The sequence below is a fragment of the Vidua macroura genome, chromosome 6 (genome assembly GCF_024509145.1).
Source record: "Vidua macroura isolate BioBank_ID:100142 chromosome 6, ASM2450914v1, whole genome shotgun sequence".
NCBI lineage: Eukaryota > Metazoa > Chordata > Aves > Passeriformes > Viduidae > Vidua > Vidua macroura.
The window spans coordinates 24,350,833-24,375,289 of record NC_071576.1 but is presented as its reverse complement, the minus strand read 5'-3'; the positions used below and the strand labels follow the sequence as shown (position 1 = coordinate 24,375,289).

General features: G+C 38.6%; 1 protein-coding gene across 1 annotated transcript in view; it reads right to left on the bottom strand.

The window, feature by feature from the left end:
- Positions 1-23,722, bottom strand: part of SLC25A21 (solute carrier family 25 member 21) — a 241,774-nt gene extending 218,052 nt beyond the window's left edge. Inside the window, exon 1 of the mRNA XM_053981180.1 lies at positions 22,818-23,722. Within this exon, the coding sequence (XP_053837155.1) occupies positions 22,818-22,884 (67 nt within the window). The 5' untranslated portion in view covers positions 22,885-23,722. The remainder of the gene's footprint in view (positions 1-22,817) is intronic.
- Positions 23,723-24,457: the final 735 nt, after the last annotated feature.

Here is a 24,457-nt window from a genome sequence, read left to right as displayed (position 1 = left end):
GGAAAACAACACTCTTGAAGCCTTAACTCTGAAATGGAAGTAATTATTGGCCTAAAAACACTCAAAGTGTCTGACAAGAGCTGGGTCTTAATTTCTGCTCTTCTGTGGAGTATGTACCTCTCATCACCATGACTTAACATATTTTCTTCTCTAATTGTCACCTTGGCTAATTTAGTGGGCAGAGATCCAATTCACAGTTCTTTTGGTTTACATTTTAGTGTAATTTTGAAAATGCCCATCAAAAGGAAAGATGCAACACACTTTACCATATGTTGCTTTACAGCCCATTTTAGTGACTACAGCAAGTCACTTGTTTCAGGATTTGCATCTGAGAACAGAAGGAAGTACCACTGAAATGCTATATTTGACTCAGTTTGAGGTTACTGTTTTGTTTGAGCTTTTTTTCAACTATTAGCAGAGGAATATGCATTTATCCTGGTCTTAATATTGCTTCACTCAGCGGATCACCTATGACACTTTCAAGGTCTGAAACTGCTGCTTTGAGACTAAATCTATAAAGAAGATGTTAAGAAATGCTGCATGCTATTGCATTTACAGTGAATCCTCTGCTTCATTTGTGCAACCCACACAGGGTTAGGTAGGATTTAAATCCTAAAGGTCAGTGGCCCTTAGACTCCATTTGTTTCAAGACAGTTTATATTTAGTATTTCAGCCAAACAGTTCTAGGTTGTTTTTGTTTTGTTTGTTTTTTTTTTTTAATGTATTTACAACTATCACATCCAGGCAGGTAAGTGTTAAAAGCAAGGAGAAAACAATAGGAGGTTAAAGTATGCAATGCAATAAGAATGTTTAGCGTGTCCTGACACTCCAAGTTCCCCCCCCCCCACTCCACCGTTCAGGCATCTAATTGTTTGCTTTTCCTCCTACATACAATAATGAAGTGAACTACAATCAAAGTGTGATGACAAATGGTCCCAGGGTTTGCATTCTTTGGAATATATTGGCATTTGTAAACCAAAGAAGAAAGATAGATGTAATCAACCACCCTCTTATAAGAGAAGGATCTGGAAGAGTATGTTGGCAAAATCTTCAAACCACATTAAGCCCTAATTTGAAAGCATGTTTGAAAGGAAGAAAGCAATGCCTCTAATACCAGTTTATTTGTATAACAACAACTAGAAACTGAACTTGCTAGACATATTTTGAAAGATGGAAACAATTAAAATGTATTAGTGATCTAAACAGGCACTGTATTTTAAAAGAAAAGAACTTTAAACAATCAAGGTTACACATATCCACATTTTGTTGACTAATCCTCACCTTCTCTTGATCTCCTAATATTTAGTACTTGTATTACATGGAAACATTGCATCTCTGCTTACAGAAATTCACAAGAGTTGTCTGTACATACTTTTGCCTGTGGAAAAAGAATGATACAGTATCATGAGAAAAACCCCATCAGCTGCAGGATGGCAATTTTTATGCCTCCAGCATTAAAAAGGGTCCAGCATTGGACCCTTCTCTTAAAGAAACCAAACACATAGAGGTCAGGTCACACCATAACATCAGTGTAGTCTCTAAATAGTCAGCTCATCTCGCCAGTAAATAGAAATGGACATAGTACACTGGGAGGAGACATTATTCACATCTTCCTCTTTTCCCTTCTAGACAAGATACTACTAAGGGACTTAGTATGGGAGAAGGCTTAGCAAGGAAATGAATAATCAAATATTATTTTAAATAGTTGAAAATATTTCATATTTAAGCTACAATAAGCCTTAAATTAGGGATTAACATAACCTGCATTTTTTGCAGTCATGTTCGAAATGCAGTACTTCAAATTTCTGGACACTGACAACCCCTCCTTAAAAACAAGATAAAGTCATTCCAAAATCCAAAATAAACTCCTAGAAACAGAGACATCTTCATATACTCACTTTTGACCTGCTGCAGTCTTACGAGGCCATCACAGACACATTGAAACTTCAGAAAATATTGTCATAACTTCATAACATGAATCTCCTTCTCCTTCTTTTGTATGCTTTGATGAGCATCAAAATTGTCATTTATAAGCATCATCATTAGCACATTAGCACACAATGAAACACACAGTTCATGCCCACAAGATACTATTTCTATCTTTCAGCATCCTTGCTGTTGCTCTTAGTCTTGATGATTTTATGTGCAACAGAAACATAGCTATAGAGAAGATAAAGAGTTGGAGATATCCTGATTGATTTTTGATCTCTGTTTTATATAAGGCATGGTTCCAATTATTACCTTTGATGGGAAATTACTTTTAATTGCATATATAAATGTTTTAAGAGGTTGATTAATACTTTAAAAAACCCAAACAAACACATCCAACGGTGTAATCAGTGCATATCAATCACTACTTTAGAGACTCCAAAAAAAAAAAAAAAAGAATCTATGTATCAGAATTTTCAAACAAGGTACAATAGAGGTAATGCTTTCCTAGTAGCAGACTACTTGCATTTTAGGAACAAAATGGTGGTAATTACCCCATAGAAAAGTTTAATAATTCATTAAAGGTTAAATGGTAAAACACTGAAGAAAAAAACCCAATAATCTTGCTAACTCTAAAAATCGCCATTGATACAGCGAGCATCAAAGTGAAAGAGGGAATGTTTATGTCAGATACTAGGAAGAAATTCCTTACTGTGAGAGTGGTGAGGCACTGGAACAGGTTGTCTAGAGAAGTTGTGGCTGTCCCATCACTGGAAGTATTCAAGACCTGTTTGAATGGGGGTCTCAGCAGCCCAGTCTAGTGGAAGGGACTAACCGTAACCCTAGCCCTTCCAACCAAAACCTTTCTATGATTCAACTTCAAACACACACAAGTAGTATCATACTATATCCTATACTAATTATATTGTAGTACTGGTCTGGAGCCAGTTTTCAGGAAATCCCTGCTTCAGAGGAAGGAAAAATGAATTAGTGAAATAGGATTTCAACAGGCAACAGAGAATCAGGACGACAAAATGTGAATGTCCTCTTTAATATCCATTTAAGGAAAAAATGTCAGATAACTCTGCAGTTGTAAATACAATCTCAGCCATTAGAGAAAAAAGGAGATAGAATATATAGAACACAAATGTATCACACTTGGCCCCTCTTCCAACCCTGTTTCACATATTTTTGTGACAGCCATTCAAACATCTTAAGTATCAAAGATGTGACTCATAGGATAAAATATGTAAGTTCTGGCAGTAACACATTTGTATCTACTCAGGATTTAATAGGCGCTCAAATTTACTCATTTGCTACTGAATTCTAATAACTGGGTGAGCCACTAGGACGGATATTAACAGATACACATTCTTGTTCAGAGTTAAGAATAGAAGCATAGAGGGAAACGATCCAAGTGTAAAAGTATTACTGGAGAGGGAAAGAAAACTTAAAGAGGAAAACTACAGGATTAAAAGTAAAAGCATGTCAGAATAAGAGAGGTATGTCATCTGTTAGTAAAGCATGTAAGAAGCATTTGCTTATATAGCTAACATTATAATACCAAACCAAAAAGCCAAGCCGCAAGTAGTCAGTGGCAGTCAGACTTCAAACTGCAGCGTGCAAGCAGATGGTGTGCAAGGTGATGGCATTGAGCGGGCACTGTGTCTACAGGTGCAGGACCACCAAGGCCAGCATCTGGCTGCTTTCCAAACACAAGACTAAAGTTCCAGGTTTTCAGAGGCAGTGTTCTTGCTCCATCAAGAACACATTTACATTGTACGTCTTTCAAACACAGAACTAGGGCTTTTTGAAGCCAGACAATTTGTGCTCTGACACCCATAACATTAGTGACAATGTTTGAAAGTAATAGTTTCTATAAGTGGTTATAATATTTTCATAATTACTATGAATGCCTGTGAACTCCAGACTATGAATGGCTCAAAAGCCAATTTTCTTCCATTTTAATCTAGAGCTAACACAGGTAATATTCCATGCAAAAAAAAGTTACTTTTAATTTAAATATTTTTTTAATCAAGTGTTATAAAGCAGAACATTTCAACTAATACCATACTATCCTACAACAGTTAGAGACTCATCTTTAATTACTTCCAGTAGCTTCTTAATGTCAGTATTTTTTATCATAACACATAATTATCTTCCTATTGAAAAGACTGTACATTGCACAGCCCCCTGCATGGTTAGGCTTCTGTTTGAATACATGATCTCAGCAAAAATATAACAGCCTGAGCATCCCAGTAAGAAATTTGCTTTTGTCTCCAAAAAAGACAGCAGAGAAGCACAACACTGCCATCTCCACCTTAAATGCTGAAGTACAAGTATCACACACATAATCTAGCGAAAAGATTATAAAATATAGTGAACAAGAGCACATGTAAAGGATGCTAAAACTTTTGAGAGCAAATTAAGAGAAAACTACTATCAGGCAGAAAAAATAATTTTAATCAACCAGTGTAGTATACCCGAAAACCATCAAACTCAACAGTCCCAAATCCAAAAGGTGGCAGAGTAAGCAAGCTCTCAGCCTGTCCAGTCTCGCCCATGACATCAAGTGACTGGCATCAGAGAGAAGGCATATCTGAAAGTGTCTTATGCCTTGTTTTATCTATCAGTGTTGTGGATGTGCTGGCTCTTCTAGTGATGGACTTACACGCTGGGAAGCAGATGACAACTGACTCAACTGCCATTGATGCAACTTGCTGGGGCTCTCCACCTCATATACATTAAAGTGGGTTATACTCAGAGCAAAGTTCAATATGAAGCAGCCTGATATACATTCCCCAGATCTTAACTCAGTTTAGTATATGTTCAGTGGCAAACCAGTATTACAAAGAAGAGTTTATTAAGTTTTCTTACAAAAAACGAAAAAAAACTGAAAAAACAAGCAGAAAAACCCCCACCAAACCAACCCAAATCAAACAAAAAAAAAAAAAAAAAACATTAAAAAGAAAAAAAAAAAAGAGTAAAGCCTTCCTTCCCTCTTAATCCTCACACAAAGCTGAGCAAAGTCCTTTTTCCTGCTGTGGATTATTTGAATACGCATCTTCCTTTAATGGTATTTGTTAAAGCTTCAGGTTACCTGAGAAGCAGGTCCTACAAGGGAAAATATAGAAGGTGACAAACAGCTTAATTAGCTACCACAATAGAGCAAGCAAATTAAATTGGTGATGTGTGTTAAGCTGTGGGTGAAGTTCAGAAGCGGAAGTGCTCCTGGCACCCACTGCAGCCTGATCAAACAGGTGAGCAATCACACGAGTCTGCTGCTACCAGAACCATTATCTACTCTGCTGCCACTGACTGGGAATCGCTGCCAGCTCCCCAGTTCAGGCAAATAACCAGAAAACCATCCTATCCTATCAAAAGCAATTCAGTTTCTGCTACTTAAGCTCTTTGGATCAGTTCCCTAAAAGGTCAACATCATTTCAAAGAGTTTGCTGACACAATATGAACGGGCATAGATAAAATAGCACCACCTCTCTTCTTCATAGGTCAATGAGGAACATTGCAACAGAAGAATATACTGTCAACTTAAGTGCATCCAGAATCTGGGCACCAGATAGTGACACAAAAGCTACTGAGATGACAACTATGAGATGAGAAAGCAACTGAGATGACAAATAAGATGAGAAAAATGTTCTTGTTTTGGCTAAGGAAAAAAACAGGACTCGTGAACTTTATCCCCACCAATAATACAAGTTAATTTTAAAAGTAAACAATAAATGGAAAATCTACAAAATATCAGACTGACAAGCACCCTGTTTGGTGTTTTAGTTTTGCTAAGTGCTGATATAGAAACAGCACACAAGACTAATCTAGCCAAGGCATGTTTTGGACAGGAAATTTCCAGAAAACAAGGAAGTTCAACATACAGAAAGTTCATGTTTAGTACATAGGGAACTTTCTTCAAGAAACAGTATAAAAAGCTTGGGAGTTTATTGCTTTAGGCATCAGAATGAGCAGAAGGAACTGAGTGAATATGGTTACTGGCTACAAAAGGCATAGGAAAAGCTCAGGGCCTTCAAATATTTACCTAGTTTCTAGATGTGAGAAAAAAAAAGGAATACTTTAACTACATACCCAAGGAGGTAATTTGGAGAAGATCGCTGATGACAAATATTGTCCCCATCATCAGGCTCAATACCATCAAGGTTCTGGCAAGAACACAGAGGAAAACAAAGCACACAATTGTATGGTCAGTGCATCCTGCCACTTAGATCCTGCTTGGCACAGATCATGTTTTAGAAAAATATCTCAGTCACCTGATGGTCTATGTACAAAGCATGGTCATCAAAGTTCTAGAAAAAGCCAGATTTTCTGAACAGAAGCAAAGCAAAATAAACTTTACTTCCATTAAATAGAAACAGACCTGGAAGGATGTTAGGACTGTCAGACCACTGCCAGCCTATATCCCTCAAAAAAGAGTGAAAAACACCAAACATTTGCTGGACACTAAACATGGAAGGAAAATTATGCTCAATCCAGTCCCAGAAGACAGACTTCAGCCTCCAACTGGAAGCCAACTGGAGATGACCAACATATAGGGGATGCAAATCTCAATAGAAAAGAAGAGAAATTGAACAAGTCACAGGTACTATTGAAAGAATAACTTCTAAGGCAACCGGTGACAATTCCCTTACATCACAGTTTGAAATTCCCTTACATCACAGTGTGATGAATTCACAATGAATTCACAATGAATTCCCTTACACCACAGTTTGAAAGTCTGAACTAGAAAGTGAAGACAAAACCAGCAAGCAACACTGTTAGTTAAGTATAAATAGGCTCAGACAGAAGACTGCTTATGTTTTAGCTCACTTCGTACAATAAAATCAGGAGAGGTAGAGTCCATGAGCTTGATGTCACTGGAGACTACCATTTGTACACCAATCAGAAATAAACTATTTCCAGAAATGCACCCCAGATCCTTTCATAAAAGGCCAGTGAAGCGTGGTCCAAAACACAATGGCGTCAGTGTGACTTTACATACCTAACTTGGGTAAAAGAAGTGAAACGCTAAGAAGAATTTTGTTTAAGTTTGAGAATAGAAGTTCTAGAACAGGACGGAAAACATACATTGAGAACACTGCAGGCATGAAAGGAGTGATGGAAAAGATGCCAGTGGTACATCAGAACAGCTCTCCTCCTTTCCTGCAGAAGTTTAAATTTGTTGGATGCAAAACTGTTGTATACAAGACTTGAGAGCTATGAGTTTTCCAGATTTATGGAGGTCTTCTGTACACCATACAGCAGCTATTACCAAACACATTACATCTGATCCAGGAGTACTTGACAACAGGTTGCACATTTTAGAAGTACAAATTCAGTTTGCTAGATTTTTCAGCTATGATCTCTGCAGCCTGTTACAGAAATACTTTTTCCCCCCACAGATATAAACAGAGGATATAAACTATAAGAGAAATATAATTAATTAGCTATCACAAAAGCAATTTTCTCCAGAGCTATTTCTTTTAAATGACTTCTTTTAAAGTTTTCCAACATTTTATCCAAATGTCCAAACAAAGGTGGGGATATCAGTACAAGTCTTGTGCAAGATTTCATAGAAACATAACCTAACAGATTGCCTCAGATTTACAAGTAACTTTAAAAAATAGCATTTTTAGAGAGTTCGATTCAACTACTTGGGTGAGATGGGATCTTTGGTAGCCAGCTAGACATCAGCTCAGGCACTGCAATGCTTACAAAGTTGATGCCTGACTTCAACTGGACACTTCAGAGAGTTCAAACCCACAGCCAGAAAAACAATTTGGCAACAAGTCCATTTCTTTATACATACAGGGTGTAGCCACCTGGCGTTAGTAGTGAGCATGTTCACATGCTGGACTTCACAGGATATCTGATACAGATCTAGGACAGTTCAGAAGAGATTCAGGGAGTGAAAAACTTCCATTGATTTCAGGGGAATTGGGATACTGATCAATCAAATGGTTCAGATACCTACAGCTCCTCTAGAAATGAGGTATAAATTCCTCTGAAAGTACACATGAAAAGTTAATGTATTAGAGTCCAGAAAGCAAAACAGTTAAACCCATTATTTCACTTTTCAGAATACTTAACTGACCACCAGAGAAACTTCATATACCACTACACTCTCTCGTGATCTGTACTATTTTACCATTTTGCAAAAAATTACTTCAAGACTCAAAGACCTAGGAAGAGAACAAGAATGAACAAAGCAATACCAAAACCAAACAAGAACCACCCCCAATTAAAAAAAAAAAAAAAAAAAAAAAGAAAAAATCACAAAACCCCCCACCAACAACAAAAACTCAAACAAACTAACAAAATACCACCAAAACACCAAGTGAAAAAACCCCAAACTCTTGGAAGAGAGAACTCTTGGTTCCTCGGTTTCCTAGGCTAAGCCAAGGAAGCTCCAAATTCTTTCCCTGGACTCAAATCACCTGGGTCTGTTCTGAATTGTTCAGTGAGCAAGAGGCACCCAGGTTTTGCTTATACAGAATGCAAGCAGTCCAAATCTTGCCCATAGTCAAAACTATTTATACTACAAACTTGAATATTGAAATGTTTACAAAACAATTAGCAAAGATATAAAGTATGTTCGATTTTTACAAACAGTTCAATCATCATACAAAATGTAATGCAGTGATTTATTTCTCTCTCTGAATTTAATCTCTTAACCAGAATAGAGTTTGTAGTCAAAACAAAGACAAAGCAAGCTATCCCTAATTCCAGTTGCAGTAGATAAGGTTCCAGCCCTATTGTTGAAAAGGAATTTGTAGAACATTGTCTCTCTCTAAATTTTTAATTCTTCACAGATTTTTCAATTAAGATTCTAGGTGCAATTATAGATTAATTAAAATGTAGGAAACAAAGATTTAGATGTTAACAAGATTTAGACTTAACAGAAAAAGCCCAGTTTAGGACTGAGCTAATGATTGTGATACCATCTCTACTTGACAGCAGTGGTTTTCTCTCAAGGATGTTATCCTTATTCAGCACACAGAATGCAAACAACTAAGTCTGAGAAACAGAGCAACATTTAGTCTTTAGAGTTCTTGCTACTTCTACAAAGGACTACAGGAAAGAAAAAAAAAAATAATAAAAAGAGCACATTAAGGAAGTTAAAACAATCTCATCTTCCTTGCTCCCAGGGCTTTTTTCCCTGTTTCTCTACAAGTTACAAGCATAAAACTTTCATAGCTTCCCAATAAAACTGTCTAACTCTCTTTGCAGGTGTCTGTCTTGCGGCACCAGAGAGGACTAATCACTCCTGCAAACCTCAGCACACCAACTGAAGTCTTCAGGGAAAATACTCAAGTAGCATAAGGTAATTCATGCATAATCAAGGAAAAAAATAGTAAAATTTTGTATGCGTAAGTGATAACATATTACATGAGAAGATCATGAGTATTTAAACAGAAAGCCATTATTTTTTCCACTCACTGAAAAACATACATTAAAAAAGGGAAAAGCCATTATGTAAAAAAAGGCAAGATTACACTACACAAGCATAAAAGTTGTTGTCCAAGTTACTTCAGCCGAATTCCAAGTATTCACTCTGCAAGACTAGTCCAATTAACAGTGTTATGCATCAACTGATCAATATTCTTTCAATACTTTCAAAGAACATTTCTTAGCTTAGAAAATCTGTATGTAGACAAATCTAACCACAACACTGTAAAACTGCTTTATCCGCAAAATTTTTACAATTTCATTCTATACTGCTCCTTATCTTCACACCAACAACTGACAAGTGACATTTTCAGAAGATGTTTAAGAGCTATCTCTTCCAATTTTATGACTGCTCTTTGCTTCTTGGGAGTCTTAAGAAGATACTTTTCCATTTATTTTCCAGAGTTATAAGCTATATCCCAAATCTTAATTCAGGAAGAAAAGAAAAATAATTTCTGCTTACAGTAAATTCTGTCACATAGGTACTACACATTCATTCATTAGGTTTTGATTAGATCCATGCTGTACAGAACAGTTACTGCCTATGATTAATGTACATTCATCTAATAGCAAAAAGACAGAATGAAAGCTCCTTTTTCAGGAACAGGAGGAGTTCTCCTTTCATTCCCCTTGCGAAACATGATTTTTATACCACTCTTGACCCAACATCCACTCCGACATGAAAGAAGAGGCTCCAAATACTGCAATTTCAGTTTTTTCCCAGAAGAGGGCTACTCCAATTCTAACGCAGCAGACCTCAGTGAGATTACAGAAAAATGCTGCATGTGCTGCCTAAACTTAGCAAGGTCCAATCTGCATAAAATACTTTTCAGCTCTGCTGCCCACATCAGCCTTCCTAATCACAAATTACAGAGAATAATAAAAAATTCTGTCCCACAGAAACGTTCTCAAGATCTGGCCAGAGGTTATTTTGCAGACTGAGTGCTAAGCATCTGAATAGTGGTTTTGTGCAACACTTGCATCAGCCCACAAAGTATCCTGCCAGTGACAAGAATTCATCTCTTAGTACAATATTTCAGTTATAGTTAAAAATGGCAGAAGTTCAGCAACTCAGTAACTTGTTTATTTAACTAAACACAATAAAAGCCAGTATATGTAAACTTCAAAAGACTGAGGATATTCATTTTTTCATCTGTAAATCAATACCTTCTCAATAGGTCAATATTGATAATTATGATGATGAAATATTGACACTTTTCAAAATGTTGTTTACTATCACATATATAGTCATATATAGCCATCCACACTATTGGGTGCATCTTGAGAAGCTTTTACTTGTTCAAAACCAGAAAGTAGTAAAAACATTTGTACTCTTATGGCCCATAATGCAGTCTTCAACTGATGCTGCATTTTAAGTCTACCATAATCTTTACCAAGTTTTGAGGCAGCTATAAATGGCCTGGTAAATTTGGGTTTGAAATCAATGAACTTTTAAAGAAATCTGTTTCCCATTTAGCTCTGCAACAAGACACAATATTTTCATTTGTAAACATGCTGTTTTATAATCAAACATTTTCTGCTTTTGACAGTTGCCTGAAATAAAATCTACTGAATCTAATAACTTACTTTAAAAATAAAGCAATACCTTTTCAACATAAATCTTTCAATACTTTCTGCACTGCTCCACAATCTAACATATATGGAAAGATTTTAAGGAAAATTTAATCGAGTGTCCAAATATAACTTTACTTTAAACATTAGGTCATCTAAACATCTGTCTCCAATATATCCCTAGGGATTTAAATCAAATGTCTGCTAAACATGTACAATCATTTTGAAAATAAATAACAGAACAAATTTAGTCTTGATTATGATTATCATGCTTTTTAAAAGGAAACATTTATTCTAATAAGAAAAGTCTGAACTAATTTAAACTTTATGGACATTTACTTAGAAGAGTTTCATACTCTAATTTAGACATTTCTTTCCATTTAGTCTAGTCTTTAATAACATTCATGGGTTTATATCTGCAGAAAGCCTACATGTTTTCTTCCTCCCTTTTGGAAATGCCTAATCAATAAGCTTTATTTCTCATCATATAAAAAGTGAAATTTTGCAGAAAAGATTGATTTGTTTTCTTTTTGTCATCTGGGATGGCCATCAAAATATTTGACAATAAGGCACAATATGCCAGTCAAAGCATATAGTATACTGATACTTATTTTCTTCACTGCTTAGAAAAAAACACAATGAAGACTGTTTTAAGCAAGGACTGTCTCATTACCCAGTCAGCATTACAGTTTTGCCTTGTAAAATTTTTACTAAGAAGTATAATTAATAAGTGGTAGCCATGTTCCCCCTGCTTAATGCGACAGCCCCAATCCCCTTCAGAATCCTAATCCCATTTAGGAGAGGAGAATTAAGCACTTGTCTGCAAACACAGTACTTTCTTAAAAGTCACATTGCTTTGGCTCTGCAATAACCAGAGACTTGGAGATGAAATAACTCCTCTTTTTGATGTTGAACTGATCCAAGGATTAACTAGTATAGCAACCCAGAGCCAACAGAGGCTACCAACAATATGGTGACAGAAGCACCTAAAACGGGCACCAGACACAATGGTTTGAATGTGCTGCATTAACAAAGCAAGCACTCTTGCTTTACACACTATTATGCAATTTTGACAGAATTAAGTTGTACACACAAGATTGTGCTGCCACTGGTCAGCATCAATAGCAAGACAATGTCTTGGAAAATAAATTCTTCTAAAAACCTGTAAGCACCCTGACACTTTGTTTTCTACTTCTTGCCATGAGGTTATGTTACACACATGTGTACACCACCAGCATTGCAAACCTGCCTGTAGAGAACATACAGGTAACCAACCTAAAAACCCCCAATGTATCATCACAAATCTCAAGCATTCATAACTTCATGGCTCAGATCCAAAAATTCATCTAAAGATCAGGAGCACCATCTTTATTGTTTAGTTCTTAAAACATCTACAGTTTATAATTTCAAGTTTTAATGCCAAAATACTGAGGATAAGATTTGGTTTTAAACTGAAATTATGATCAAACTTTCAAATTCAGAAATTAATCACATAAGCTGGAAGAGACATCAAATACCACAGAATCCATAATGAAGAATTAAATTTTTTTCTGTGTCTCTGATTATCCCTTCATGTTTTACCGAGTTCAGTATGTTATCTGGAGCCAGCCGAGAAAACAAAGTTGAGGGATATTTACTACACATTCAAAATATATACTAATTTTGAAAATCAACTCTCTAATTAAATATTAAGAAACAAATGTTAGTAATAGAAAAGTAAGTAAACCTTAACCCTGTTGCAAAGCCACTCAGAATTGGGTTTAAGACAAAGTGAAAGAAATAGTGCAAAAAGTTTTCCAAAACTGAAAGGCTACTAAGACTCTCATTTGCTTTTGGGAGTGTTGCTCTTTGGGGGCACCAGCCACACATCTGCATACTTCAGTATAATAAAAACAGTAAAAAGTCCAGGAGACTAGGATAACACACTGAACTGGGAAATGATTCATTGACTAAAAACTAAAAGATGACCCATAAACTGTGTTTACTGACAAAAATTGATGGATTGAAAATGATCCAGAGGGAAAACAAAACCAGCTGTTAACAGTCTAGTTCAGTGATTGAAAAGCAGACCTAAAGGCCAATTACTCCTGCATTTCCTTCCCCACTGTATGGGTGGGACTTCTCAACAACATTCAGACATTCGCAGTTATTTTCTCATCAGAAAACCACCACTGTAGACCACTGAAACATTAATTACCTGTTTCAGATGTTGGTGCAATGGTATCTAATTGTAATCATTTGCCAGGATAACACATGCTGCAGAAAAAAATGGCAGGCACTTATCCTGTAACTACTCTACTTTGAACACATCCAAAACAGTTGATCTGTAGTACAGATTTTCTGTAGAGAAAATACTGTCTTAAGATGGCTGATATTTAACACCTTCTTGCACAAATAATAATTAGACATCAGTGAGTGAGAGTTTCATATTATAAAAACCAATATTAATTTACTTTACCCAACAACAGGACCAGTGTTGGTTTCCACAGGCAGCAAATATCAATTAATCTCCTCCAAGGGGAAAAAAATTAATTGCATGTTTTAAAGTCCAGTTGAAGAAGAGCCCATTTAAGGCCTTTATGATCAAGATGGAGATGCTTGAAAATACTTAGAGGCATCCCTATTATCCATATATTGCAATAAGGTTTTTCTTTTTCCCTTGTCTTTAGCCTTTTTACCTCTTTTCATTCCTACCAACCCTAATCATAATACTTCAACCAGTCTGAAAAGGTCAATAGAATCATTTTTCAGAGAGAATTTCAGTATCGTAACAGATGAGTTCCTTCAGTCTCGGGGGTATGATTTTGAGTGTCTCCCACCCTGCTAGCTTGAAACGGAAAATAAAGTATAAAAAAAAATGTTTACATGTGTAAGGAAATCCAAGGTAATGTCACAGAAACTAAGCTACAGTTAAAGGAAAATTTGTAATATCATCACTTAACAGGAAAAATGGCCAGATTTTATGCACAGAAATAACCAGAATCAGTTTTCATCTTCTCTTCTAGAATGCTGCCACAGAAAACACATCTACTGTTATCAAAAGTCATGCTTTGTTGCTATATGTTAGAATTATATTCTTACTGCATAATAAACCTTTGTGTTACAACAATTTAACATGAATTTGAAGATGTACATCAATCACTAAGCACAACTGATGAAACAATAAACAGTAATGAAAAATTGTTCTTTATGTCAATATAATCTTGGCTCACAGAAGCTGTAACAACTTCAGAATTGCCTCTGCAGACAAAGCATTTTTTGCCTACAAATTTTACAACAGGCATGTTCTAGTATTAATTATTTTGACTACCTACATGCTTTTACATGTATAACACACTGTTCCACAATATTATTTAACTTTAAAATCTGACAAGAAAACGTTATAGCTTATTTTGAAGAAATGTGTATGTTTAAGCTTTTATGCTTTGCTGTAGGTCTCATGCCTGCGAATACTTGAAGGAAGTTAACAGGGGCTTACAGCAGTGTGTATGTAACACAGCAGTCTTTACTTTGGTTATAGATTGGCATTGAGAGCTTGATGACATTTCTGCAATATTTCATAAATTCTATGCTAAAATTAAAATAATCGAGACTCAAAATTCCCACTGTGGAAGTCAGTAGTTATTTGCATATTGATTATACTAGGACACAAATATAGCCCAAGTTTTTATTTCTATTGTATCTTAGCATTACAAACATCTATTGACCTTCACCAGTGAGATATCACCACTTACAATTCTTGTGCTTAATTCAATGACAGTCTAATTCAGTGCCATTAGTTGTGAGGTACAGACATGGCATTTAGTGATCATTACTTATCAGCATTTATTGATCATTATTTATTTGACATCCTTAAGCTTTTATTTCGCATATTATCATTCAAAATTACATATGTTTATCTTCTTATCTGCAACAACTTCAACATACATTTCTATCGCTCTGCCACAGGTAGGGAAAAAAACCAAAAAAACTAAAACACATTAGCATCTTCTTGTAGTATTGCACTGCCATCTTGTGGGCAGTAGATCGAATGAGAGCAAATAACTTCATTACTCTGTTTTCTGCGGGTGAAGTTGGTGGTTTTGACAGGTTTGTGTTTTTGTGGAGGGTAGAAGATAAGGGGTGAGGTTTTTGAGAAAAAAACTTGTTACTCTAAAAACAATAGGAAATTGACAACCTTTCTGAACACCCTCAGGCTTACCATATACACATCTGAAGGATAAGTGCCTTATTATACCCATAGAGGATTCTGTGCACAAAATGTTTTGTCCCTATTAGCAAACACGCCAGACTATATAAAGCTCAGCCAACTTCTCATTTTTCCCAGTGTATCCTATTTGGAACAAAGACACACTTGGAATTATGAGGTTGCTGTAGGATTCTCAAACCAAGTGAGTACCAGAGCAAGTCTGAAATTTAAGCCCTGGGTTCAACAAGCAGTTTAGTATGAGCTGCATCTGAGTCCACCAACCAAAAAATTCTTCTCAGAGTCCCAGCTTCTACAGAAAGTACTGAGCATACATACTACAGGTGTCATAACATGTTAGGAATTATGAAAATTCTTAGTTTGTTTCTGTCACTGTTACATAAACAGGTAAAATTTGCTTCATATCTTAACCCCCATATAAAAGCTATTACATTTAGAAAAATCCCCAAACATAGCTTGAAACACTTTTAAGAGCTCCAAATGGCTGTTCATGAGTTTCTAGTACGCTGCAATGACTCAATCAAACGAGATCAGTTCACCCTAAACACTCTCTGGACAGAGACAGAGTTGAGGTCAATGACTGTATATCTAAGTGGAGGCCAGTGATGTGTGGCATCCCTCAGGGCTCTGTCTTGGGACCAGTGCCCTTCCTCACTGCCAGAGACAGTGAGACCTCTGCACATATGCAGATGACATGAAGCTTAGTGGTGCAGTTGACACAATACAGGGACATGATCCATGGACCTGGACAAATTTGATAAGGGGGCCTACAATTACCTTATGAAGTTCAAGAAATCCAAGTTCAAGGTGCTGCACCTGGGTCAGGCAAGGAGAGACATGAGTAGATGCTGAGACAATAAGTCATTGAGAACAGCTTTGCAGAGAAGGACTCGGCGATTCTTGTGGATGAAAAGCTGGACATGAATCAGCAATGTGCACTCGCAATCCAGAAGGCCAACCTTATCCGGGGCTGCATTAAGAGCAGTGGGGGCAGGCCAAGGGAGCTGATTCTGCACCTCTGCTCTTGTGAGACCTCACCTGCAATGCTGCATCCAGATCTGGAGTCTTCAGTACAAGAATGACATGGACCTGTGGGGCAGGCACAGAGGAGGCCACAAAGAGGATAGTGAGTGAAATATCTCTCCTACAAAGACAGGTTGAGAGAGCTGGAGTTGTTCAGCATGAAGAAGAGAAGGCTCCAGGGAGACCTTGCTGTGGCCTGCCAGTACCATAAGGGACTTATAAAAAGGAGGGGGAGGATCTTTTCATATGGACAGATAGTGACAAGACAAGAGGCAATGGCTTTAAACTGAAAAAGGGCAGTTTTTGATTAAATGTTATGAAGAAATTCTTTACTCAGAGGGTACTGAAGTGTTAGAACAAGTTACTCAGAGAGGTTGTGGCTGCCCCACTCCTGGAACTGTTCAAGGCCAGGTGGGACAGGGCCCCGAGCAACCTGATCTGGTGAGTGGTATCTCTCTCCATGGCAGGAGGATTGGAACTAAATGATCTGTAAGGTCCTTTTCAATCCAAACCACTCTAAAATTCCATAATTCTGCATTGCAATTTTCATTTGCTCCTTTTAAACTAAAGCTATATTGCAAGGGTATTGCTTCTTCAAATTACTTAACTGACTGAAAATTTAGAGGAATTTTGCTAGCTGCCAGCTTTGCATGTTCAGCAAAATGTATGAAAGCTCATGAGGATTTCATTAGTCTCCACTAAAATTAAACAATGTTTTCTGTGGCAACCCAATAACATTTAATTCAGTTAGAAGTATACAAAGCAAACAGTCCAATCTCTTTTAGATTCAGATATTTTTAGAATTATCAGCTGGTAGAACAGGGGAGACTCAAAGACTGAAAAATGTTACAGAACCAAAGTTTGAAATGCTATAGTAGGTGGGAAAATACGCTGAAAAATTTCCACTGGGAATGGCTAACAAGGTAACTTCAGCTGGTTCATTCCAGGGCATTCTGCATACCCTCAGCTGCTGGTCACTGCTCTGGTCTGCAGCACGCAGCTATATTCTACCATGTTGAAAAATATCACATTGCATGGTTTTGAATTGCTTAGGAGACCAAAGCCAACAATTCAACTATACTGGCTTCAAAATTAGCATCAGTTTCTTGGAGCTTCCCTGGGGGCTCTTCCTTATTTCCATCAACCCACTGAAGTCAAACTGTCCCAAATATTGTACTCCCTCCTTTCCAGGTCTTAACTTCCCAACTGTTTCTACGTCCTCCCAATTTCTACAAACATAATGGAGGAGGTTCAGGATATCTGGTATCTCAGCTTACACACACTTAACCTTATTTTGGTCTTCTCTTACCCAAAGTTCTCCTCACCATATTGCCAACCAAGCAACTCCCGTCCAAATCTCCAAGTCCAACATCAGGTTGGCATGCTATTAATTTCTCAGACGAGTAGAGAAATGGCTTCATTTGTTGCTTCTAGTGCATTCCTTTGGAGTACTTTAACTTGTAGAATGTTTCCTTGAAATGATTACTTTTTGACTGCTTCCCATCCTTAGCTTTTTAATTTAAAGACTTTGCTAACATCTGAAATACCAAATCAAAGCAGTGAAAGACACCAAGCATGTACTGTGGCCTCAGATAATATTTCAGCCTTAAGTGACTTCAGAGAAAGGGAGAAAGGAAGGTTTAAGCCCTTTAAAATTTTATGTTTTCAAGTCAAGAAAGTTACAGTGTGTAGCTAAGTACTTAGCTAGTTGAAATGACCTCTGAGCATTATTTTAGTAACATGTGAATGCACATTGCATAGCTTAAAAGGAAGAAAAAAGCACCCAAGGAAACACGGAATACTCTTCCCAACTTTAACTCCCAGAAAACTGTCATAAAAATAACAAGCGAGGGAGAGGGGAATAATGAGACAATTTTCCTGTTGTTTCAAATGCTTCCTTTACATCTATCATGCTCCCTCTCCCATTCATAGGGACCAAGGAAGCCAAGGTGTTTCACAGAGTATGCTGCCCAGCATACCTTGTAATGATTTTTGTCTGCCTAATGCCTCTCGCAACAGGAAGACCAAACACTGGTTTTAATACTGTATCTGCATTTGACAGTCTTAGTTTGACAAGTGGCTTTCCTGCTTATAGATCTGGTTCAAAGAAGTTGCTGCTATCCAGGTTAATCAACTTTTCTACTCCTGAAATAAAACATCTCTCAAGAGAAAAGGTTTGGATTTTCATAGGAGCTTAAGAGAATTAGACTCCCAAATCCTATTAGGTTTCAATGCAGCTGGAAACCTAACTCTTAAAATTAAAAAAAAATAGTTTAAAAATTGAAGCTGAGAAGTACAGAGAGGCAGAAACCCTGCTCTTTCATGAAAATATGAAGAACAGGGGGGAAAAAAGATCAGCCTGCATTATCCCTATGAAGTAACTGTTTTATTTTAAAGCTCATTCTGTTCTGACTTTTCCATGTTCATTTTACAGTTTGCAGTTCATGTTCATTTATTAAATGGAATTAGGCAAAGAGACACACTGAATTTTCAGCAGAAGAATACTTAAAGATTGGTTAAAAAGATCTGAAAAAATTCATCTACGTCACTTAATAAATCACAGTCACATCTAATTAGTCACAGTCTAAAAAGTCACTTAATAAATATATGAAATAAATTATTCAAAATTTTAACTTCAAAATTTAAGATGTTTATAGGTTATTTTTATATGCATGGAAGAAAGAGAGGTTATCCTACAACTAAATATAAATTAAAATTTATTTATAATATGTGTGGTTGCAGCTAATTGTTTCCCTCTGCAGTCTTTTGTTATTAAAAAACAAGAACACACCTATATCAAACAGAAGCATCCTAGAATCTTCAGGATAACTATACGCAGCCACCTGCCTTCACTGTGCCATGGGTATCTGTGCAATTTTTGATGACATTTGCACTTCATCATTCAAACTGACTCAACAGCCTGCTACAAGTATGTCTTGACAAACTAATCTGGGTGTCACGTAACATACTTTCCACTACTCAGTTCCTCTCTATGAGGAAAGAAATATCCATTGACTTTGTATTCAACACTATTGTTTTAATTTCTGCCTTTTCCATACAGGCAGGCCAAACAAGGATTTTTTTGATCTTTGTGTTTTAGAGAAACAATTCTTGTGACTTAAACCCTGCATTGACTGAGCTTCTCAAATAACATTTTGAAGAATTGCTATAAATCCAAGGAAATCAGAGGCTCCCAAGTTGTTCTTTTCACAATGATCCTTACAGTTTAGAGTTGATTTTCCGTTTAATTTTTTTTGCTATAAATTCCACACATGACTTAGCTTACTAATTAACCACTAGAGAAAAGGAGCATGCCTGCAGTTCCCTGTACTAGAAGGGCCTGAACTCACTAACGAAGTGTCCCAATTATGTTTCAATCAAAGTCCTTTTCCTCACTATTTTCATACACCCAGGCAAGCAAACAAAACCAAGTATTTTGAATTATGCTATTAACCTTCACTGAGGAATCTGAAAGATGGGACAAACAATGCCAGCAGAAGTAACATAAGCCAAGACTGAGAGAGACTTTGTTCATATTTAAAATTTCATTCACTCTCAGGAAGCAGAGCTTTCCATTTCACATGAAGTCAGATTTCAAGCCACATGAAAGCAGAAGTACCCCTTGCCACAGACAAAGTATGCATGAGATCTGTCATGCTTGACTTTTACAGTTCAGTTACAGCAGAGAGCTGGTCAAGTTTAACTTAGCAATGCCTCTGACAGCCAGTGGTATGCTTATATATTTTCTCTTAAAACACTGAATACTTTCCTTTCTCCTTCTTCCAGCATGCCAGTATCTTCCATTTTATCAGTCCTGTAGACTAGGGGTAATGCTTGATTTCTTTCTTTCTTTTTTTCTCTTCCCCTATCTTTATTAAGTCCATGAACAAGTCCTGTCATCTTCCACAAAGCATCAAAAAATCCCTTTCTTCCTGTTCTGCCAGCTTAGGTTTATGTCTAATAATTTTCCACTCAACTTAGCAGAATTACTTCTTATCAGATCCTTTTGCATCAGACATGCAGATACTAAATAACCTCTCATTTTACTTATGCAGGCAATATTTCTGACCCTTCCATTACACCTATTTGGCTGTGCCATTCATTCCCAACCACCTCAGTACTTTCCTACCATTTCTTTGACAGAGTCCAACTCATAGTATCTTTCTTAGAAACCATCTTAACTAAGACTAATTTATGTCTGTTTAGGGGTTAAGGGGGTTTTGGGGTTTTTTTTTTAGGGGTTTTGTTTTGTTTTGTTGGGGTTTTTTGTTTGGTTTGTTTTTTTGTGGGTTTTGGGGGGGTTGTTTTTTTTGTTTGTTTGTTTGTTTTTGTTGGTTGGTTGATTGGTTGGTTGGCTGGTTTTCTTTCTTTCTTAATACCAGGCTGTGGTACAGACAACAAAGTCACTCTATGATGTCTGTGGCATTCACTTGAGGCCAGGAAACAGAAGAGAACATCTACAAGAATCCTATGTCCTCCTGCAGAGACAGCCAAAAGGAATATAGGGTGGTTGAAGTAATATTGGGAACCTAAGGTCAGGAAATAAATTCAGTCCTTTTCTCCTTGCTTTCACCTTTTCCATGTTGTAGCCACACTTGCCTAAGAAATTTAACCTTTAGACTGAAAACCTCAAAACTCCAGCCTTTACCTTCTACTTTCTCTATAAATTAGCAGGAAAAAAACACCACTGATTTTTAAGCATCTGTTAAGCAAGTTTTCAAGTTTCAGCCACTTCCCTCTAACACACTTTAGAGCTCCCATTTGAAGCACACATAGAAAAATCCCATGGTACAATTTTAATGTTGTTCAGACTTAGATAATAAATCGTTACTGGTTTATTTCAAAACCAATTAATAGAAATTTATGCAAAACTTTAAGGCTAGTGATGCAGCTAAGGAACTTGCCTGCCTGACAGGAGATTAAGCAAAAGGTTGCCAGTATCTTTAACATTATGTCTCTGGACTAGATACAACAGGCCTCTCACATTATACTTCTTTTAAAAAAGTGTTGCATGCAGATCAATAGTCTCCTTGAAAATTCTCTCACCCTAATACAGATGCCTCACAGATTACCAAATATTTTTCATTTCTCTAAATCACAATTTTCTAACTGTTGTGTTAGGCAATCTCTTCTTCTACAAAGAAAACCTGTAGCAAAAACAGGCTCCTGCCAGAGGATGGTAACGTAGTCCATTAGATCAATCTGAATCACTAAGGCACAGGCCAACTACTAAGGGTAGATAAATCTATCATCTTGCAAAACATCTGATGGCAAAACACCTCAGTATCCCTTCAGATATGATGGGTTTTCAACAGTCTAGGACAGAGTAAACCTTTCCATTCTCTCCTATAGAAAGATGGGGGTAGTACCAAGCAGAATCCAAAAAACCTTTAGAATTTCAAAGGTTGCAGAAAAGCTACATAAACAGTCATACAAGACACTGGAAGGGCAGGGACAGCAGTCATACAATACACTGGGACACCAGACTTCTCCACTTCTGCTATGACATCTCTCACTGTCAAAGGATAAGGCTGAAAACAAAGGGCATACATAGTCGCTAGCATGAAAATAAACTGCTCAAATGTGTGTTGGTGGCAGGAATGCATAGAAGTGGATTTAGAGGTACAAGGGGAATTAGAGGGAATGGAAGACCAGCTCACATGTAGTGTCACGGCCACAAAGGTCTCAGTCACAGGAGAATTTTTCTTGCGCACATTACACTGAAGCTTTACATAAGACAGCAACACTACCATGTAGCTCTTCTCTTTCATGTAAAACATAATATGACAAACAGCATTTAGACCTCAGAAGAGACACTAAGGAACACTTAAAAACACACTACATAGTTGAAATATTAACAGGATTTACATATGCAGACTAAAAGAGCAGGATACTGTGTTAAAATCCCCTACACTGCAGGGGATATTTCAGTTCCACTGGGATTTAGGTAAGAAACGTGAAGAAATTGACCAGCAACGCTTTTATTGCTAAACAGACGTGTACGATTTTGACATTTGTAGTTTGCAGTACAAACAGACTACAAATGAATAAGTAATGTCGACATTCCTAAAAGTATTTCAAAAGCCCCACAGAAACGCATTTCCACTGTAGCCCTGCATTGGTTTCTCTGTAACTCAGCGACGAAGAGCGTCACGGGGAAGGCGTCTGAGCCGGGCAACTACGTTTTCAGTCCCGTATCCAGGCGCTGAAGGCGGATCCCCGCCGTGGATTCCCCCGAGCGCGGCTCTAGCCCTTCGGGCCCGCTGTGCTGCAGGACATCGGCGGCTGCTGCCGTTGAAGGGGCCCGCCCGCCGCTCTTATCGCCCGAGGGGCTGCAGGGAGTGTGTGGCGCAGATACACCGCGGAGCCAGGGAGCGCCCCTTCACCCCCTGCCCCACCGGCGGGCCGAGCACCGTTACAGAAGTTGCCCCGGGACCCCCGGGCTTTGGTCGCCTCCGGGGCCCGCCCGCACCGCCCGGCGGGGGAGGAGCCGCCGCTCAGCCGGTGCGCTCCCCGCCGCCCGAGCAGCGCGGAGAGGGGGAGGCGGCGCGGCCGCCTGCGCCTCAAGTTGGCGGAGCGCCGGCGGGGGACGGGCAGACCCTTCCTGCCCACGAGGAACGCGCACACTCACCCGCCGAGCCTCCGGCGACGACTTGGTGAGAGGCCTCTTGCAGAAAGCCCCGGGGCTGCCGAGCCATCCTTACCCGCGCCGCGGCGGCGACAAGAGGGAGCTGGCGCCTGGAGAGCGGCTGCGAGCCGGGGCCGAGTCCGCGCTGGGCGGGTGGGGAAGTGCCTGAGGGGCCGCGGTTATCTACGGGCGGGAGGGGGAGCCGCGAACGCCGAGGGCGGGGGCGCCGGGCTGCGGCCCCGCGGCGGCCTTTGGCAGCCGGCCCCGGGCAGAGGGCGGCCCCGGGCACGGCACGGGCTCGCAGCTACGGGCGATCGCTTCTAGCCGGAAAGCGGCAGCCTCTCTCTCTTAGGGCAGAGCCGGGACGGCCGGCTCTGCGATCGCCCAGGCTGGGGCGGGGAGCGAGGCTGTGGCACTGTCAGCGGGTCGGCGGGGGACGGCGGCCGATCGCCTGCTCGGGCTCGGGCTGTACACTCCCGCCTCAGGGCTGGTGCTATACAGTGCACATCCTGCTTCCCCATCGCTGCTGGGACCCAGCTAACACCCCCACATCCTCTACTCCTGAGCTTCTAGGAAGGGTCGGTGGTGCCGCTGGGCTCACAGGCTTTTTGAAGCCTACTGTCCTTTTAAAACCTTTAGTCTAAAGGTTTGATGTTCAAAGGACGCGGGTATTTTGTCACTTGGAGAGTAACTATTACATGTATTACACGGACCTGTGGGCCCTTCTTAGTAAACAAAACGGTGACAGGGCACGGGCTGGAATGGTGGGACATAGCGCCATTGCCGACAGCTCCCAGCACTGCTTTCGGCAAGGCCAATTTCTGCTTTTCCAGAAGATGCCCGAGTACAGCGTGGGGGACAGCTTGGGCTCATCCCAGAAGTAGCACCATTCAAGGGCAAGACAGTTCATAGGGCTGTTCTGATACTTTAGTTTGCCGAGTGCCTGCGAGTGTTTTGTGATAGTTTAGCCACAAATGTTGCTAACTGACTAGAGGTTCCAGCCTTGAAAGGAAATGGAGCTTTTTGTAACATAGAACAAAGATTAGAGGAAAACAACGGGTTTATTGCTACTGAAAAGGATGGGAACATAGGAAATATACAGAGAAGTGTTAATAAAATGTTAAAAGACCGAGACCCTAATTGCAAAAAGGAATAATAGTCAGGTATAGCATTCAGTTATATCACTTGAATGCATCAGCGAATAAACAATAACATGGATTTTTGATCTATATAGAAGCTGAGTGTGGATTGCTGTGGGAATACAGAATAACTCCCTTAAATTAATAAAACTTCAATGTGCTGACCTTTAAGTAATTAAAATCTCAACTTCAATGTTTCATTAGCATTTGCCTTAGTTCCCTTGGTTTGGCTCCTTGATAATGCTACTCAATAAATACTCCTGGATCATCAAGTCTCCAGTGTTCCTTATCATCAAAAAGCAGATGCTGAAGCATCACCACTTTTTTGTTCCAGAGATGTAGGTCTCCTTGTGCAATGTTCTCTTGGGTACAAATAGCAAATCTAGTATTAAGGTGGACTTTGCTACAGTATTTCGACAGCAAAGAGAATTTTGAGTTCATCAGAGTGCAGAAACTGGCCAGATAGATTTGTTTTCTGCATGTGTCCCTGCATCAAAGAGAATA